The following is a 19,315-nucleotide window of genomic DNA, read 5'->3' as shown; positions in this document are numbered from 1 at the left end:
AGAGCTAAGAACATCTCACTGTTAGCACTGCCGTCTTCTTCCCTATTGACTTTCTCTTTGAAACTGATCCCTCGATTTAAAACTCTATTGAGGATTGGTTCAAGATGGCAGAGTAGAAGGACGTGATCTCACTCCCTCTTGCGAGAGCACCAGAATCACAACTAACTGCTGAACAGTCATTGACAGGAAGACACTGGAACTCACCAAAAAAGATAACCCACATCCAAAGACAAAGAAGTTACAATGAGACGGTAGGAGGGGTGCAATCACAATAAAATCAAATCCCATTACTGCTGGGTGGGTGACTCACAAACTGGAGAACACTTATACCACAGAAGTCCACCCACTGGAGTGAAGGTTCTGAGCCCCACGTCAGGCTTCCGAACCTGGGGCTGTGGCAACGGGAGGAGGAATTCCTAGAGAATCAGACGTTGAAGGCTAGTGGGATTTGACTGCAGGACTTTGACAGGACTGAGGGAAACAGAGACTCCACTCTTGGAGGGCACACTGGGACCCAGGGGAAGGAGCAGTGACCCCATAGGAGACTGAACCAGACCTACCTGCTAGTGTTGGAGGGTCTCCTGCAGAGGCAGGGGGTGGCTGTGTCTCACCATGAGGACAAGGACACTGGCAGCAGAAGTTCTGGGAAGTACTCCTTGGTGAGAGTCCTCCCAGAGTCTGCCATTAGCCCCACCAAAGAGCCCCGGTAGGCTCCAGTGTTGGGTCGCCTCAGGCCAAACAACCAACAGGGAGGGAACCCAGCCCCACCCATCAGCAGACAAGCGGATTAAAGTTTTACTGAGCTCTGCCCACCAGAGCAACAGCCAGCTCTACCCACCACCAGTCCCTCCCATCAGGAAACTTGCACAAGCCTCTTAGATAGCCTCATCCACCAGAGGGCAGACAGCAGAAGCAAGAAGAACTACAATCCTGCAGCCTGTGGAACAAAAACCATATTCACAGAAAGATAGACAAGATGAAAAGGCAGATGTACCAGATGAAGGAACAAGATAAAACCCCAGAAAAACAAGTAAATGAAATGGAGATAGGCAACTTTCCAGAAAAAGAATTCAGAATAACGATAGTGAAGATGATCCAGGACTTTGGAAAAAGAATGGAGGCAAAGATCGAGAAGATGCAAGAAATGTTTAACAGAGACCTAGAAGAATTAAAAACAAACAAATGGAGACGAACAATACAATAACTGAAATGAAAACTACACTAGAAGGAATCAATAGCAGAATAACTGAGGCAGAAGAACGGCTAAGTGACCTGGAAGACAGAATGGCGGAATTCACTGCTGCAGAACAGAATAAAGAAAAAAGAATGAAAAGAAATGAAGACAGCCTAAGGGACCTCTGGGAAAACATTAAACGCAACAACATTCGCATTATAGGGGTCCCAGAAGGAGAAGAGAGAGAGAAAGGACCTCAGAAAATATTTGAAGAGATTATAGTCAAAAACTTCCCTAACATGGGAAAGGAAATAGCCACCCAAGTTCAGGAAGCGCAGAGAGTCCCATACAGGATAAACCCAAGGAGAAACACACCAAGACACATAGTAATCAAATTGGAAAAAATTAAAGACAAAGAAAAATTATTGAAAGCAGCAAGGGAAAAACAACTAATAACATACAAGGGAACTCCCATAAGGTTAACAGCTGATTTCTCAGCAGAAACTCTACAAGCCAGACGCAAGTGGCATGACATATTTAAAGTGATGAAAGGGAAGAACCTACAATCAAGATTACTCTACCTGGCAAAGATCTCATTCAGAGTCTATGGAGAAATCAAAAGCTTTACAGACAAGCAAAAGCTAAGAGAATTCAGCACCACCAAACCAGCTCTACAGCAAATGCTAAAGGAACTTCTCTAAGTGGGAAACACAAGAGAAGAAAAGGACCTACAAAAACAAACCCAAAACAATCAAGAAAATGGTAATAGGAACATAATTATCAATAATTACCTTAAACGTGAATGGATTAAACGCTCCAACCAAAAGACACAGGCTCACTAAATGGACACCAAAAAGACCCATATATATGCTGTCTACAAGGGACCCACTTCAGACCTAGGGACACATACAGACTGAAAGTGAGGGGATGGAAAAAGATATTCCATGCAAATGGAAATCAAAAGAAAGCTGGAGTAGCAATACTTGTATTAGATAAAATAGACTTCAAAATGAAGAATGTTGCCAGAGACAAGGAAGGACACTACATAATGATCAAGGGATCGATCCAAGAAGAAGATATAACAATTGTAAATATATATGCACCCAACATAGGAGCACCTCAATACATAAGGCAACTGCTAACAGCTATAAAAGAGGAAATCGACAGTAACACAATAATAGTGGGGGACTGTAATACCTCACTTGCACCAATGGACAGATCATCCAAACAGAAAATTAATAAGGAAACACAAGCTTTAAATGACACAGTAGACATTGATATTTATAGGACATTCCATCCCAAAACAGCAGATTACACTTCCTTCTCAAGTGTGCACGGAACATTCTCCAGGATAGATCACATCTTGGGGCACAGATCAAGCCTCAGTAAATTTAAGAAAATTGAAATCATATCAAGCATCTTTTCTGACCACAACGCTATGAGATTAGAAATCAATTACATGGAAAAAAACGTAAAAAACACAAACACATGGAGGCTAAACAATACATTACTAAATAACCAAGAGATCACTGAAGAAATCAAAGAGGAAATCAAAAAATACCTAGAGACAAATGACAATGAAAACACGACGATCCGAAACCTATGGGATGCAGCAAAAGCAGTTCTAAGAGAGAAGTTTATAGCAATACAATCCTACCTCAAGAAACAACAAACATCTCAAATAAACAACCTAACCTTACACCTAAAGGAACTAGAGAAGGAAGAACAAACAAAACCCAAAGTTAGTAGAAGGAAATAAATCATAAAGATCAGAGCAGAAATAAATGAAATAGAAACAAAGAAGACAATAGCAAAGATCAATAAAACTAAGAGCTAGTTCTTTAAGAAGATAAACAAAATTGATAAACCATTAGCCAGACTCATCAAGAAAAAGAGGGAGAGGACTCAAATCAATGAAATTAGAAATGAAAAAGGAGAAGTTACAATAGACACTGCAGAAATACAAAGTATCGTAAGAGACTACTACAAGCAACTCTATGCCAATAAAATGGACACCTGGAAGAAATGGACAAATTCTTAGAAAGGTATAACTTTCCGAGACTGAACCACAAAGAAATAGAAAATATGTACAGACCAATCACAAGTAATGAAATTGAAACTGTGATTAAAAATCTTCCAACAAACAAAAGTCCAGGACCAGATGGCTTCACAGGTGAATTCTATCAAACATTTAGAGAAGAGCTAACACCCATCCTTCTCAAAGTCTTCCAAAAAATTGCAGAGGAAGGAACACTCCCAAACTCATTCTATGAGGCCACCATCACACTGATACCAAAACCAGACAAAGATACTACAAAAAAAAAAATTACAAACCAATATCACTGATGAATATAGATGCAAAAATCCTCAACAAAATACTAGCAAACAGAATCCAAAAACACATTAAAAGGATCATACACCATGTTCAAGTGGGATTTATCCCAGTGATGCAAGGATTCTTCAGTATACACAAATCAATCAATGTGATACACCATATTAGCAAATTGATGAGGAAAAAGCATATGATCATCTCAATAGATGCAGAAAAAGCTTTTGACAAAATTCAACACCCATTTATGATAAAAACTCTCCAGAAAGTGGTCATAGAGGGAACCTACCTCAACATAATAAAGGCCATATATGACAAACCCACAGCAAACATCATTCTCAATGGTGAAAAACTGAAAGCATTTCCTCTAAGATCAGGAACAAGACAAGGATGTCCACTCTCACCACTGTTATTCAACATAGTTTTGGAAGTCCTAGCCACAGCAATCAGAGAAGAAAAAGAAATAAAAGGAATACAAATCGGAAAAGAAGAAGTAAAACTGTCAGTGTTTGCAGATGACACGATACTATACATAGAGAATCCTAAAGATGCTACCAGAAAAGTCCTAGAGCTAAGCAATGAATTTGGTAAAGTTGCAGGATACAAAATTAATGCACAGAAATCTCTTGCATTCCGATACACTAATGATGAAAAATCTGAAAGAGAAATTAAGGAAACACTCCCACTTACCATTGCAACAAAAAGAATAAAATACCTAGGAATAAACCTACCTGTGGAGACAAAAGACCTGTATGCAGAAAACTATAAGACACTGATGAAAGAAATTAAAGATGATACCAACAGATGGAGAGATATACCATGTTCTTGGATTGGAAGAATCAATATTGTGAAAACGAGTATACTACCCAAAGCAATCTACAGATTCAATGCAATCCCTATCAAATTACCAATGGCATTTTTTACAGAACTAGAACAAAAAAATCTTAAAATTTGTGTGGAGACACAACAGACCCCGAATAGCCAAAGCGGTCTTGAGGGAAAAAAACGGAGCTGGAGGAATCAGACTCCCTGACTTCAGACTATACTACAAAGCTACAGTAATCAAGACAATATGGTACTGGCACAAAAACAGAAATATATATCAATGGAACAGGATAGAAAGCCCAGAGATAAACCCACGCACCTATGGTCAACTAATCTATGACAAAGGAAGCAAGGATATACAACGGAGAAAAGACAGTCTCTTCAATAAGTGGTGCTGGGAAAACTGGACAGCTACATGTAAAAGAATGAAATTAGAACACTCCCTAACACCATACACAAAAATAAACTCAAAATGGATTAGAGACCTAAATGTAAGACCGGACACTATAAAACTCTTAGAGGAAAACATAGGAAGGACACTCTTTGACATAAATCACAGCAAGATCTTTTTTGATCCACCTCCTAGAGTAATGGAAATAAAAACAAAAATAACAAATGGGACCTAATGAAACAAAAGCTTTTGCAAAGCAAAGGAAACTACAAACAAGATGAAAAGACAACCCTCAGAAAGGGAGAAAATATTTGCAAACGAATCAGCAGACAAAGGATTAACCTCCAAAATATATAAACAGCTGTTGCAGCTCAATATTAAAAAAACAAACAACCCAATCCAAAAATGGGCAGAAGACCTAAATAGACATTTCTCCAAAGAAGACATACAGATGGCCAAGAAGCACATGAAAAGCTGCTCAACATCACTAATTATTAGAGAAATGCAAATCAAAACTACAGTGAGGTATCACCTCACACCAGTTAGAATGGGCATCATCAGAAAATCTACAAACAACAAGTGCTGGAGAGGGTGTGGAGAAAAGGGAACCCTCTTGCACTATTGGTGGGAATATAAATTGATACAGCCACTATGGAGAACAGAATGGAGGGTCCTTAAAAAACTAAAGATAGAATTACCATATGATCCAGCAATCCCACTACTGGGCATATACCCAGAGAAAACCATAATTCAAAAAGACACATGCACCCCAATGTTCACTGCAGCACTATTTACAATAGCCAGGTCATGGAAGCAACCTAAATGCCCATCAACAGAAGAACGGATAAAGAAGATGTGGTACATATATACAATGGAGTATTACTCAGCCATAAAAAGGAACGAAATTGAGTCATTTGTAGAGAAGTGGATGGATCTAGAGACTGTCATACAGAGTGAAGTAAGTCAGAAAGAGAAAAACAAATATCGTATATTAACGCATATATGTGGAACCTAGAAAAATGGTACAGATGAACCGGTTTGCAGGGCAGAAATTGAGACACAGATGTACAGAACAAACATATGGACACCAAGGGGGGAAAGTGGCAGGGGGGAGGGGTGGTGGTGTGATGAATTGGGAGATTGGGATTGGCACATATACACTAATATGTAAAAAATGGATAACTAATAAGAACCTGCTGTATAAAAAAATAAATAAAATAAAATTCAAAACAAAAAACAAACAAAAAACCCTGATCCCTCTGTGCTTTATTTCTTGAGGTTTTTGAAAGACGTGTCCTTTAATTAGCCCATCAGCAACAAAGGCTTATAAAGTCCCAAGACCTTTTCTCAGATGTTACCCACCTCCCCTCAAGTCCTGGCATGCATGTAGAGGGAAAGGGGGAAATCTGGGGCCTGGCCAGTTATTTTCCTTTAAGCTTGACATGTACATTGCTGTATTCAGAATGTGACCAACAAAAACAGAAAGAAATCAGACATAATGATTAGTTGCCGGATAAGCCAGACCCCCAAACCCCCAAACAAATGGGCCACAATTTGAAAAGATACAAAGAGTGGAGAGTAAATTATGTTTCAAATTTCAAAGTATGCTCTTTTATCTCAGATGATTTATGTTCTTGTGAACTTTCATAGGCTGCTTATCTTGTTTTCAAAGACACAATTAACTTCACTGGGATTGGGGCCTGAAACCAGAAGCACAGTGGACCCATGATCCCTAATGATATAGTCAAATAAAGACAAGCACAAATTCACATAAACAAACGTTCAGGGAACAGGTGTCTAATTATTCTTTTGCCCTTATAGAATTAAACGCCACACTCATTTTAGACTAGGCTTAGACCAGTGTTAGAGGCAAAGACTGATAAAGAATCAAAGTGTCAGGGAGGTTTGATGTTTTTTCTCTTGCTGGCCTGGCCTTCAAGCTCCTTTCTTGCCCTTATTTCAATTCCTTCCCCAACCCTACTTAGTTCTCCCTACTGGTAAAACCTCACCCTCACCCACACCCCAGTAGTTTAGGAAAAGGTGGAGTTCTGCTGAAAACACTAGGGAACAATGGGAATTAAATGAGGTCCCCTTTGCATACTTGGTAAAGGAAGTTACGGTATTTCTCTGGGGGGTGGAAGGGAACTGAATTCTGGAAAAGTTAGAGGTGACCAGATGACATGTCGTCCGCAGAGACAGTATGTACCCTATTCATACTGGTTAAACACCTTTTTAAAAAATGTGGTAAAATGTACATAACATAAAATTTACCATTTTACCCATTTCTAAGGTACACTTTAGCGGAATTAGGTGCATTCACACTGTTATGCAACCATCACCAAAAAGGCCTTGAAAAGGCTTGAAAAGCCTCCTGCAGATCGATTTCCTTTTTAGTTGAGAAAAATATAGCACTTATTGGGAGAAGATAAGAGGATACACTAAGAACTACTGACGGCCTTTTCCTCTTTTAGGAGACAAGGGAGAAGCAAGCCCACACTGAAGGGATTAAAACACACTCGGCTGGAGATGAATGACCTGTCCTGCCGGCCGGGCGCCCGGCTGCAGCTCCAAATCCCTGCCGCTCACCCACCAGAAATTATAAGGACAAAAACTCACTTGGCAGTGGAATAAGAAATGAACTTTTAAAGCAAAGCAGCGTATTTTCAAATACTTTTGGTTCTGAAATTGCAGTCTGTAAGAATTTTGAGTGAGAAGACCCAACGCAGCCAAAAATAATAAATAAATAAATAAAATTTTTAAAAAATTTGCACAAAATCGAAGGGAGAAAAGCAGAGTATTACAATTTTCAAGCTAGGCTCTAATAAGGTCAGTATTGCTTTCCCAAATTTCAGTTTTTCAGCCTTTTGATGGCTTTCTCCAGGAGTCAAAAGTCTGGGATTCAACATTTTGTGAGAAAAACTTGAAAAAAAAACCCTAATTTTTTGGGTCACTTTCAGGGTCGTACAGCCACCACGAAGCAGAGCCTGGATTGGAATCTAGACACTGCACTGCCTCGTCTCCTTTTTAGTTTCTTTATTGAGGGTCCTCGCAGGCCAGGCAGGTAACAGTGAGAGGAGAGGGCTATGTGTGAGGTAACAGGGAGTGGTGGGGACTGCGGCGGCCTGGCAAAGGCACTGCCCTCTGAAGGGGCAGCTTCCAATCCGTCCCTGAGGAACTGATTGTGGTCATGCAGGAATGTGTGCCTAGTACTGCTGGATCTTCCTCTTTTTTCTTTTTTTAACAAAAAGTGGATATCTAAATTTTCATGTGCAATCTTCTGATTTCTAAATGTTGGCAACTAACTGGAATTTTTAAAATTTATTTTATTGGAGTCTAGTTGATTTCCAATGTTGTGTTAATTTCTGCTGTAAGCAAAGTGACTCAGTTATACATATGTATACATTCTTTTGCATACTCTTTTCCATGATGGTTTATCCCAGGAGATTGGATGCAGTAGGACCTTACTGTTTACCTATTCTATACATAATAGTTTGCATCTGCCAATCCCAAACTCCCACTCCATCCCCCCTCCACCTCTCCCCTTTGGCAACCACAAGCCTGAAATGTTTACAAAAAATAAATCATGTGGGCCCCAACCATGTGGACCAAATGGAGCAGGTCAGCAGTGTAATGAAACCAGAGCCACAAATTCAGAACGGATGGATGGGTTGGCAGGCTGAGGGATAAACTGTCGGCACCAGACAAGACAGGAGGATTGGTGGGACGCTCCCCACTCTCCCCAACAATCTAAAAACTCCTCAGAGAACTGTCCTGGGCTTTACTCCCCACAGGGAGCTACAACGGGAAAGACTGAGGTTGAGGGGCTGAGATGGGAGAAGGAGCCGGAGGTACAGCTGCCAGCAGCCAGGCGCCCACCTCGTAAGACACAGTGGCAGGCTGGCGGTGCAGCTGGAGGGCGTGCTGGCCCTCTGGGTGGGCGGGGTGGGGGGGACAGGGGGTGAGGTTGGGCGCAGAAGCTGCCGAGCAGCTGGGACAAGCGCAGAGAGGCAGCGCCTGCAGGTGCGTCGTTCCTGGTCCTGCAGCCGGACCTCACAAGCAGCCCCTGAGGAAGTGACGGAGCAGAGCGGGGGTATTCGTGTGCACCTGGGACTGGGGGCTGCGGGCCTGAGGCAGAGAAACAGCAGGAGCCGGACTGCAATGCAGCCTCGAGGGCGAGGGCTGATGGGCTCCCAGGTGAGTGGCACGCTTGGGACCTTGGGACCACAGTGAGACTGGAGGTCACAGACGAGGCATCGCCGCTTCTTATGCACCCAGCGGTGGCTGCAGGCAGCTCGCCCTTGTGGGAGGAGTGTTTTCTCACGGATAATACTTAGCATCTGCCCTTCAAACCAGATGTGTGTCTACTCTGTGTTATATAACTTCTGGTTCCTTTAGTCAAAATGCCTAGTCCAACGTTTTTTTCCTCCTATTAATCACATCCTGGGACCTAATGTATAAATCCAGTATTGCATGTCTTGTGCATAACTGTTCTAAAGAATCTTATTTTATGTACTATATGTATCAGAATAGTGTACATTGCCATGTAATGTAAAAAAGAAAAGTCTACATAAATAATGCAGCAACTACCCAAGTGTTATACCAGCTAAAACAATAAATAACCCTTGAACAGTGTGTGGTCACATTCAAACGCCCCTCTGTCCCAGGGAGGGAAGGCAGCCCAGAGATGGACCGCCACGTAGTCACCCCACACTCTCCATCGTGACACCGTCCACCGGGAGACCGTCACCTCTGCCAGGCAGCAGCTCACATCAGCTCACCCTCGCACACATCCACACCATCACTCCAGAGAAGGACGATGCCAGCGCCCGATGAAGCCGGACGGGGGGCGGACAGATGGGTGTGTGAAGTGAGGGCCTGTCCGCCGGCTGTGGATTCGTGGTGACGCTGTGTGCCCTCCCCTTGGCCAGCTGGCGGACCCATCACCCGGCTCTGGGAGGGCTGGTGCTGAGGACTCTCCCCTTGACCTTCTCCAGAGAAGTGCCCTTGGCTGAGGGGCTGGGCACTCCGATCCCTGTCCTGTACTCCTTTATGGGTTATGCCTTAATAAGTCAGGCGCAATGAACCCTTGTTTCTGCTTCTAAGGAACCTAAGGCCCCACTACTACATTTAAATATTTGCAATCAGTGCCTGCTTTTGAGGTGTTCCAGGCCCCTCTCCACAGCAGTGTTAAGTACATGATGTATTTATTCAATAGAGTTGTTATACTATATATAGAAATTGCTACGGTATCAAGTAGAACATAAGATTATACTTCAAAGCCCCCTTCTGAAACTCACTGATAACTGAGGTAGGTAAAGAGTATAAAAAGATCCAAATTTTAAAATAAACAATATGTCAGCAACATTTATAATTAATCAAAAACACTGTTTCAGATGTAGACAACAAACGTATGGACACCAAGGGGGGAAAGTGGGTGGGGGGTGGTGGTGGAATAAATTGGGAGATCGGGATGGACGTATATACACTAACATGTATAAAATAGATAACTAATAAGAACCCGCTGTATAATAAATAAATAAAAACACTTTCAATTCACAATCTCTACTATTCAACACCTGGCTTTCACATAGCTTTCAGATACAATTCATTAGCTCAGAGACACCAGTGAAATGATTATACTTCTGATGATCGTTGTAGTATTTTTACCTCTTATAAGCAAATTTTAAAGAAAGGTACAAAACAGTTTTACTATAGTCACATAAGCCCACACAAATATGACGTGAATGTAAGCTTTGAAAAGTCAAACTCTTAAAAGTCTGACAATCAAATGCAACATAATATGCCCCAAATTTCACAGAGAAGTGGTTTCTTTTTAAAAATTATTTATTTATTTATTTGGCTGCACTGGTCTTAGTTGCAGCACGTGGACTCAGCTGCGGCATGCATGCGGGATCTAGTTCCCTGACCAGGGATCAAACCTGGGCCCCTCATTGGGAGCACTGAGCCTTAGCCGCTGGACCACCAGGGAAGTCCCCGGAGTGCAGTTTCTACAAGGTACACACGACCGTGCATTTCTCTGCTTCCCTCGTTCAGTGGTGGCCTCAGTGAAATCCACATTTGCCAGCAAAGCCTCTGAGGCCCTTCTCGCTCAGCCCTTTCCCTGCCACAGCCCTGATAACCCAGGTCCAGGCTCATGAACGCTCCAGACCAGTCCACGGGTGCTGTGCCCTCCACATCTCTGCCTGTGCCCAAGCCTCCACACGGCCTGAAACACCCTTCTTCCCTCCTGCTCCCTTCCACTGGCTGATTTCTAGTCGTCCTTCAAAAGCTCAGGGCGGGTGCATTCTCCTCTAGGAAGTCTTGTCTGAGCTCCGCCCTCCCACCTGCCCCCAACTCACTTCACACTGAGCTGGGTTACGTGTCCTTCCTCAGAACACACTGAATTAGAAATTAGAATCGTTCATTTAACAAACAGCTCAAACAACTCAACAACAAAAAAGCAAACATCCCAATCGAAAAATGGGCAGAAGACCCAAATAGACATTTCTCCAAAGAAGACATACAGGGCTTCCCTGGTGGCACAGTGGTTAAGAATATGCCTGCCAATGCAGGGGACATGGGTTCGAGCCCTGATCCGGGAAGATCTCACATGCTGCAGAGCAACCAAGCCCGTGAGCCACAACTACTGAGCCCACGTGCCACAACTACCGAAGCCCGCGCGCCTAGAGCCCGTGCTCCGTAACAAGAGAAGCCACCGCGATGAGAAGCCTGCGCACTGCAATGAAGAGTAGCCCCCACTCACCGCAACTAGAGAAAGCCTGCATGCAGCAACGAAGACCCAACGCAGCCAAAAATAAATAAATAAATTTATTAAAAAAAAAAAAAAGAAGACATACAGATGGACAATAGGCCCGTGAAAAGATGCTCATCGTCACTACTTATTAGAGAAATGCAGATCAAAACTACAATGAGGTACCACCTCACACTGGTCAGAATGCCCATCATCAAAAAGCCTACAAACAATAAATGCTGGAGAGGGTGTGGAGAAACAGGAAACCCCCTACACTGTTGGTGGGAATGTAAATTGGTGCAGCCACTATGGAGAACAGTATGGAGGTTCCTCAAAAAACTAAAAATAGAGCTGCCATATGATCCAGCAATCCCACTCCTGGGCATATATCCAGACAAAACTATAATTCAAAAAGATACAGGCACCCCTATGTTCATAGCAGCACTATTTACAATAGACAAGACATGGAAGCAACATAAGTGTCCATCAACAGAGGAATGGATAAAGAATATGTAGTACATATACAATGGAATACTACTCAGCCATAAAAAATAATGAAATAATGCCATTTGCAGCAACATGGATGGACCTAGAGATCCTCATACTAAGTGAAGTAAGTCAGAAAAAGAAAGACAAATACCATATGATATCGCTTACACGTGGAATCTAAAATATGACACAAATGAACTTACGAGACAGAAACAGACTTGCAGACGTAGAGAACAGACTTGTGGTTGCTGAGGAGGGGGGTGTGGGGGGAAGGAGTGGGAGATTGGGGTCAGCAGGTGCAAACTAGTACATAGAGGATGGATAACAACAAGGTCCTACTGCAGAGCACAGGGAACTCTATTCAATATCCTGTGATAAACCATCATGGAAAAGACTATGAAAAAGAATGTGTGTGTAGGGAGCTTCCCTGGCGGTCCAGGGGTTAAGACTCCACACTTCCACTGCAGGGGGCATGGGTTTGATCCCTGGTTGGGGAACTACGATCCCGCATATCATGTGGTGCAGCCGGAAAAAAAAAAAAAAAAAAGAATGTGTGTGTGTGTGTGTGTGTGTATATATATATATATATGAATCACTTTGCTATACAGTAGAGTAATTAACACAGCATTGTAAATCAACTATACTTCAATAAAATAAAAACAAAGAATTGTCTATTAATCACGAGATGAGGGTTTAATCACCTCTACATCCTTAGTACCTACCATTGTGCCTGGCACATAGTAGGCATTCAATAAAGGTTTGTTAAATGAATGAATGAATGAATGTTGAATAAAGAACCTACCCAAATAATACCTTCAACCCCCAAGGCAGCCTAGGATTAATAGAGGAGATTTCAGGTGAAAACCCTTTCAAATAGTCACCACCACCACCACCCCTCCCCCCCACGCCGGGCTGGAATGCAGTGCCGGGCAGTTTGCATAGTTAAAAGTTGGGGGAAAGCCATTAAGTCAAGTGCATCAAGTCTTGGGAAGGCTCTGCTGCCAGAATGCTTGGAGAAACAAAGTAGCACGCTTATCTTTTGAAAGATTTTTAAAAATATCACAGTGTTACACACAGTAACTCGGCTTCATAAACTGTTTAGCTGAAATTTTCATTCTGATTACAAATGAAGGGCATGATGTATAAAACAGCTTGGGAGGAGCCTCCAGGGAAGTGGGCAGATTTATCTGTTAAGAAGGTCCAGAAAATCTGCAAACAATAAATGCTGGAGAGGGTGTGGAGAAAAGGGAACCCTCTTGTACTGTTGGTGGGAATGTAAATTGATACAGCCACTATGGAGAACAGTATGGAGGTTCCTTAAAAAACTAAAAATAGAACTACCATATGACCCAGCAATCTCACTACTGGGCATATACCCTGAGAAAACCATAATTCAAAAAGAGTCATGTACCACAATGTTCATTGCAGCTCTATTTACAATAGCCAGGACCTGGAAGCAACCTAAGTGTCCATCATCGGATGAATGGATAAAGAAGATGTGGCACATATATACAATGGAATATTACTCAGCCATAAAAAGAAACGAAACTGAGATATTTGTAGTGAGGTGGATGGACCGAGAGTCTGTCATACAGAGTGAAGTAAGTCAGAAAGAGAAAAACAAATACAGTATGCTAACACATATATATGGAATCTAAGAAAAAAAAAAAAAAAAGGTCATGAAGAACCTAGGGGTAAGACGGCAATAAAGACACAGACCTACTAGAGAATGGACTTGAGGATATGGGGAGGGGGAAGGGTAAGCTGTGACAAAGTGAGAGAGTGGCATGGACATATATACACTACCAAACGTAAAATAGACAGCTAGTGGGAAGCAGCCGCATAGCACAGGGAGATCAGCTCGCTGGTTTGTGACCACCTAGAGGGGTGGGATAGGGAGGGTGGGAGGGAGGGAGGGAGACGCAAGAGGGAAGAGATATGGGAACATATGTATATGTATAACTGATTCACTTCGTTATAAAGCAGAAACTAACACACCATTGTAAAGCAATTATACTCCAATAAAGATGTTAAAAAAAAAAAAGAAGGTCCAAGAGGGAGGGGATATATGTATACGTATGGCTGAATCACTTTGTTGTACAGCGGAAACTAACACAACATTGTAAAGCAATTATACCCCACTAAAAAAAAAAAATAAGAAGAACAACCAAGGCTGATGTCTGCATCATTTCCTCCTGCCTATGGACCAGTGCTCTCAACCTCGACAGCCTGGCTTACGGTCCAAACAAGGAGTGATTTGTGGAGGGAAAGAAAGAAAAAGAGGGAGAGAGAGAGAGAGGAAGGGAGGGAGGGAGGGAGGGAGGAAGACAGATGAACTAGGAAGTCAGTTGTTTCCTGCCACTTCAATTTTGGTTAAAAATTGCTTATTCACCCATTTAAAGGAAATAGCTATGTTTGGCCTCAAAATGCATAGAGTGAGTGGGTCCTGCCAGGAGGGATTCACCTCTATTAGCCCCTTGGGGTCCCTTCTCAGCCCACTTAGTGCTGAGAAGGACCCAGTGAAGACTGGGTTGATGAGGGGAGGGAAGAAGTGCCGGGAAAGCGTTCTGGCAGAACATTTTGGGAAAAGTAGAGAAAAGAAGAGCAAGGGGCCGAGAATATATGTCATCCAAAGTGTAACAGTCTGATAATACCCACTGTCGGCAACGATGCAGGGGAAGCAGGAATTCTCATGCGTCTCCGGTGGGTGTGTGATGGGTTCACCGATTTTGGAAAACGATTTGGCATCAAATAGTGACACTGAAGCTGTGTGGACCTGCAATTCTGCTTCGAGGTGTACAACCTGGAAAACTCTGGAATATGTGCCCCAGGCCATGCACAAGGATATACAACAGCAGTGCCAGTCGCAGCAAAAAAAACAGTGGCAATAATGCCATGGGTCCATTAGCAGCAGAGCAGAGTTTTAAAACTGCGGTAAATCCACGCAGCAGACCCCACAGCAGTGAACTACGGCTCTGTGTTAACACAGCTGGGCCACGGAAACACAATGTTGCAGAAAAAAAGCAAGTTACAAAAGAATCGACATACAGTATGATTCCATTTATATAAAGATCGAACACTGGCAGAGCCAAACCATGTGTTATTTAGGGGTGCCCACGTACGTCTCGAAACTATTGAAATAAATGAAAGAAAGGATTGCCACTAAATTCAGAATAGTAGTTGTAAAATTACTGGCAATGCTTTATGTCTTAATGTCTTAAAATCAATGTTCATTATACTATCATTCTTTAAACTGTACGTATTATTACATATTCTTTTGTATGTATAATTTATTGACAATTCTTTTTTTTGAGAATTTTTATTTTATTTTGTTTTATTTTAATTTTAGTTTTTGGCCGCGCCATGCAGGGATCTTAGTTCCCTGACCAGGGATCGAACCCACATCCCCTGCATTTGAAGTGCAGAGTCTTAACCACTGGACCACCAAGGAAGTCCCTTATTGACAATTCTTAAAGAGTTGTTTTTAAAAAAATAAGTAAAGAGAGATGGTGCATCAGAAGCTCATGCGAAGCCGCTGGGCGGGGGATGGGATCTCACGCCAGCGGAACCAACGCGATTGTTCAGATCTAGATGGTGAGTTTCATTCAAGGGCTCTGAAGATCATACACCTTGGTCCCCCGCCACCACCAAAAAGCTTCAGTTGCCCCCTCTCTACCTCTACTACCCAGTCACTAGCAACTTGTATCTCCTGCTCAGAGCTGCCTGCAGGCACCTGAACTTGCTTTCAGCCCCAAACACAGGCTGAAGCCCACAGTCTTTGCTCACCGTCTGGGCCTAGACCACGAGGCATCTAGTATCTACCAGCTACTGGGTGGCTTCATCACCTGCAAGACGCAGTGCACACTCTTCGCCGCCACCGTGCTTTTGTACGTGCTGTTTCCCTGCCTGGACCGCCACCCTCACAGCCCACCCCATGGTGGATAACCGGACGTCCCCTGCTTAGGCGTGAGGACTTTCCTCATCCCGCCAGTCAGCTCTGTGCTCGCTCTTCTGGGCCTGCACAAGACCCTGTGTGGGCCCTGATTACAACGCTTAGCACGCGGTGTAATTAATCAGTGACATGGTTCTGTCCCCATCAGACTTGAAGACCTTCAGAATGAGAACTTTTGTCTATTCATCTTTTTACCATAGGTGATATTCAAAATATCACCCAAACAGGACTTCACGGGCAGTGCGCCACTAGCGTGGATACAAAGCTGGAGCCAGGTCCTGCAGGTCGCCCCCCCCCCCCCGCCAGATGGCTAGGTATTCACAACTTAGTTACGGAATCACTGGAGGGGAGGGGCGGCAGGAGAGGGGACAGGCAGCTGGCAGGGAGGGATCGGGGGCTCAGGACAGTATATATTTCCCAACCAGTACAGAAATATTTCAGCGTTTAACAAGATTTTAACAACCAGCATGGCCATTGTGTCTCGGTGTCTAACAGCTCAATATCTACCTTCTTTATGTCCCTAGGGACAGACAGCACTGTGCCTGGTAGTAGGTATTTAGTAAATATTTACTGCTAAAACAAGACACATCTTGAAGTACAACTAGAGTCGTCAACTATTTTCCCAACAAGGAGGGACGATTTGAGATTTGGCTTCCATAGTGACTGTCCAGGGTCTTGGCCTTCCCTGCAGCCATTCCGTCCAAAAACAGATGCTGGTTAATGTACAGCCATGAGATGCCTCCCTGGGACTCCGACACCAATACTCCCAACCCTGCAGGCCCTCCAGCTACCGCTGTTGCCAACAGTGTTTGGACCTTCTGGCAGCTACCCTGCCCTGTGAAGGGGAGCCTGTGGAGAAAGAAGCCTGCACAGGGCAGCAAAACCAAGATCTGGGGAGGGTCAGGTCCCTGCAACCCCTGTTAAACCCCTAGACCCAGCCATGCCTGAAGGTGCGTGCCATCTTGCACCTTTCAGGTTGATGACCCAATAGATTCCTTTCTTGCTTAACGATATTTTGACTCGGTTGGGTTTGTTTGTTGGTTGTTTGCTTTGCCTTTGCAACTACAAGTCCAGTCTAACTCAGCTAGAAGGAAAACTTTCCATTAGGAAAAATAGAAATCTAGGTTTTTATCTATGTGAGTCTCTCTTAACTTTTCACATCCCATGACAGTTTGGTAATTCATTTTGATAACTTACCTTTCACCAAGTAGAACATTTGATAGATTTATAAATGAGGGAAAGTCCAGTCTATTCATGACAGGATAGGCATGGATGGGGACAAGCAAAGTCTCACCTCCCTAAAATTAATGGGAAAAAAGTCAAGTTTACCATGCTTAAGACTATAATTTTCTTTTTTCTTTTTCTTTGTTTTTGGCTGCGCCTCACAGCATGTGGGAATTTAGTTCCCCGACCAGGGGTCAAACCCACGCCCCCTGCTTTGGAACAACTGGACTGCCAGGGAAGTCCCAAGACTATAATTTTCAAAGATGAATTTGTAGATCCTTTATTTCTTATCTTGTTTTCTATCATTAAAAAATACTTCCAGAAAAAAAGGGAAAACATTTCCTTAAAAAAAAAAAAACTGAGTGCTTAAATATAACAGTTGAAATAATGAGTTTTCTTAGTTATAAACAAAGTATAGAAAATTTTTAGTGTATTTCACTGAAATGACATTCAATATTATCCAGGAAAGCTAATGATGCCTTCACGTAGAGGTGAAAACAGTCATCTGTTTCGACTTCAGAAAGTTATAGGGAAACACAATCGTGAGCGGCCTGAGATAAACAGAAACCAGCACAGAATCAGCTGATCCAGACAGCGCCGAACAGTAAACACTGGACCAGCCAGAGGCGCAGAGGCCTGCTTCTAGACCTGCACCGTGCGTGACCTTGAGTAAGACCTCTGACCTCTCCACAGCTCGTTTCTTCCTTTGCTTTCAAGTGGGGATAAGTCCACCTTTCTTTAAAGGTATTTTTGAGAATTAAAGCAGACACTGGTCTTAAAAAGTTTAAAGCACCACATAAATACAAGGTACTAACAGCATTGCTATGAAGTAGCAGGACACCTTCCCTGGTGCTCTATGCAATGCCTGTCCTAGGGATTTTTGTTCTTGGTACAGAATATTCCTCCTGAAAGCACTATTCTGGTTTCATTTTTAGTTTTTTTTCCCCCTCTTTTTAAAAACTGAGACTCATTTGTTACTAAAGCACACTCTTCCACTTTAATTTTGAAAAGGTAAATTTCCTTAACCTTAACGCTTCTCAACTTGTAAGGGCTGGGCGTGGAACCCAGAGCAGAGGGGTGTGGAGGTGCCAGTTTTAAGGGAAGGACTGACAGCACGTGGGGCTGGAGGCCGGAGGCCGGGGATGAATTAGGTGACCTGGAAAAGGCCGCGGAGAACTCCTACAGCACAGCCTCTGGGGTCGGCCCACACAAGTAGCCTCCCTGCAGACCCCCAGGGCTGCCTCGGAGGACATTTGCTGCCGGTGCCCAGTGACAACTCAGGGTTGCTGCTGATCTTCTCACCTAGCTCTTATAGGAGGGTGTTTAAGTTACTTGAAAAGCCTTCCTCAACTCCCAGCACCACAAGATAAATGAGGTTTTTAGGCCAGGGCAGGTGGGAACCTGCAGCAAGCAGTGTCTCTGGCTCTGCCCCAGTTCTCGGCAGCCTGGAGCTTCCTCAGCTGGGACCCACGTCACCGGACCAGGACCCTCAAGCCACTCAGACCGGCTGCCCAAGGCATCAGGCTGAGAAACTTCACACTTGTCACTCCGTCTCTCTTCTTCCCTTGAAGATGTAAGGTTTGATGCCACCCCCAAGCCCCCCAAAACCCCTGACATTAAGGGACATACCTGACAGTGAATGCGGATGCAATCATAGTAGTATCGCCACTCATCTGGAGTAAATGTAATGGTGACCGTGAGGGACAAGCCAGGGACAAGGCGGTGCTCCTAGAAGACACAGGGGTTCCTGTCCGGATGAGCCTCAGGGCCCATGGAAGCGGGACCACCGGGACAACAGGCTACATGCCGCCCTGGGCAGACCTGCGGCATGGAAAGCCACGCCCGCCAGTGAACACCCTGGGAGAACACGCCCCCCCAGGGACACTTACCTTCTTCACATACTTGATCTGAAAGTGTTTGGTTTGGGGGGGTAAAATATGAACGCGTAAATCTTCATTGCAAATATTGACCACATGCTGGAGAGAAAAAGAAGCATTCACGTGAATCCACCGCTTTACCTACCTGAACATGCACCGCCCCATTTATCTTCACCTCACCTTGCTCCTGAAGGGGTGTGAGGCGATACAGGGCGCTTTTATTACTTTTTAAATTTTTATTCTATATTGATGTATAGTTGATTTACAACGTTGCCTTAGTTTCAGGTGTACAGCAAAGTGATT

The 19,315-nt window shown here is 43.5% G+C and overlaps 1 protein-coding gene across 8 annotated transcripts in view; it reads right to left on the bottom strand.

Annotated features, from left to right (window-relative positions):
- Positions 1-19,315, bottom strand: part of CFAP221 (cilia and flagella associated protein 221) — an 85,520-nt gene that overhangs the window by 51,475 nt on the left and 14,730 nt on the right. For all 8 annotated transcript variants that reach the window (XR_009699599.1, XM_061182962.1, XM_061182947.1 and 5 more), the window contains exons 4-6: positions 19,025-19,111; positions 18,765-18,863; positions 17,109-17,209 (exon numbers count right to left, since the gene is read on the bottom strand). Coding sequence is in view for 7 of the 8 variants with exons in the window: in XM_061182962.1 (XP_061038945.1) it covers positions 17,109-17,209; positions 18,765-18,863; positions 19,025-19,111 (287 nt within the window). In the remaining variant the exon portion in view is untranslated. The remainder of the gene's footprint in view (positions 1-17,108; positions 17,210-18,764; positions 18,864-19,024; positions 19,112-19,315) is intronic.

The sequence above is a fragment of the Eubalaena glacialis genome, chromosome 1 (assembly GCF_028564815.1).
Source record: "Eubalaena glacialis isolate mEubGla1 chromosome 1, mEubGla1.1.hap2.+ XY, whole genome shotgun sequence".
Classification (NCBI taxonomy): domain Eukaryota; kingdom Metazoa; phylum Chordata; class Mammalia; order Artiodactyla; family Balaenidae; genus Eubalaena; species Eubalaena glacialis.
This window is presented reverse-complemented; position numbering and strand designations above follow the sequence as displayed.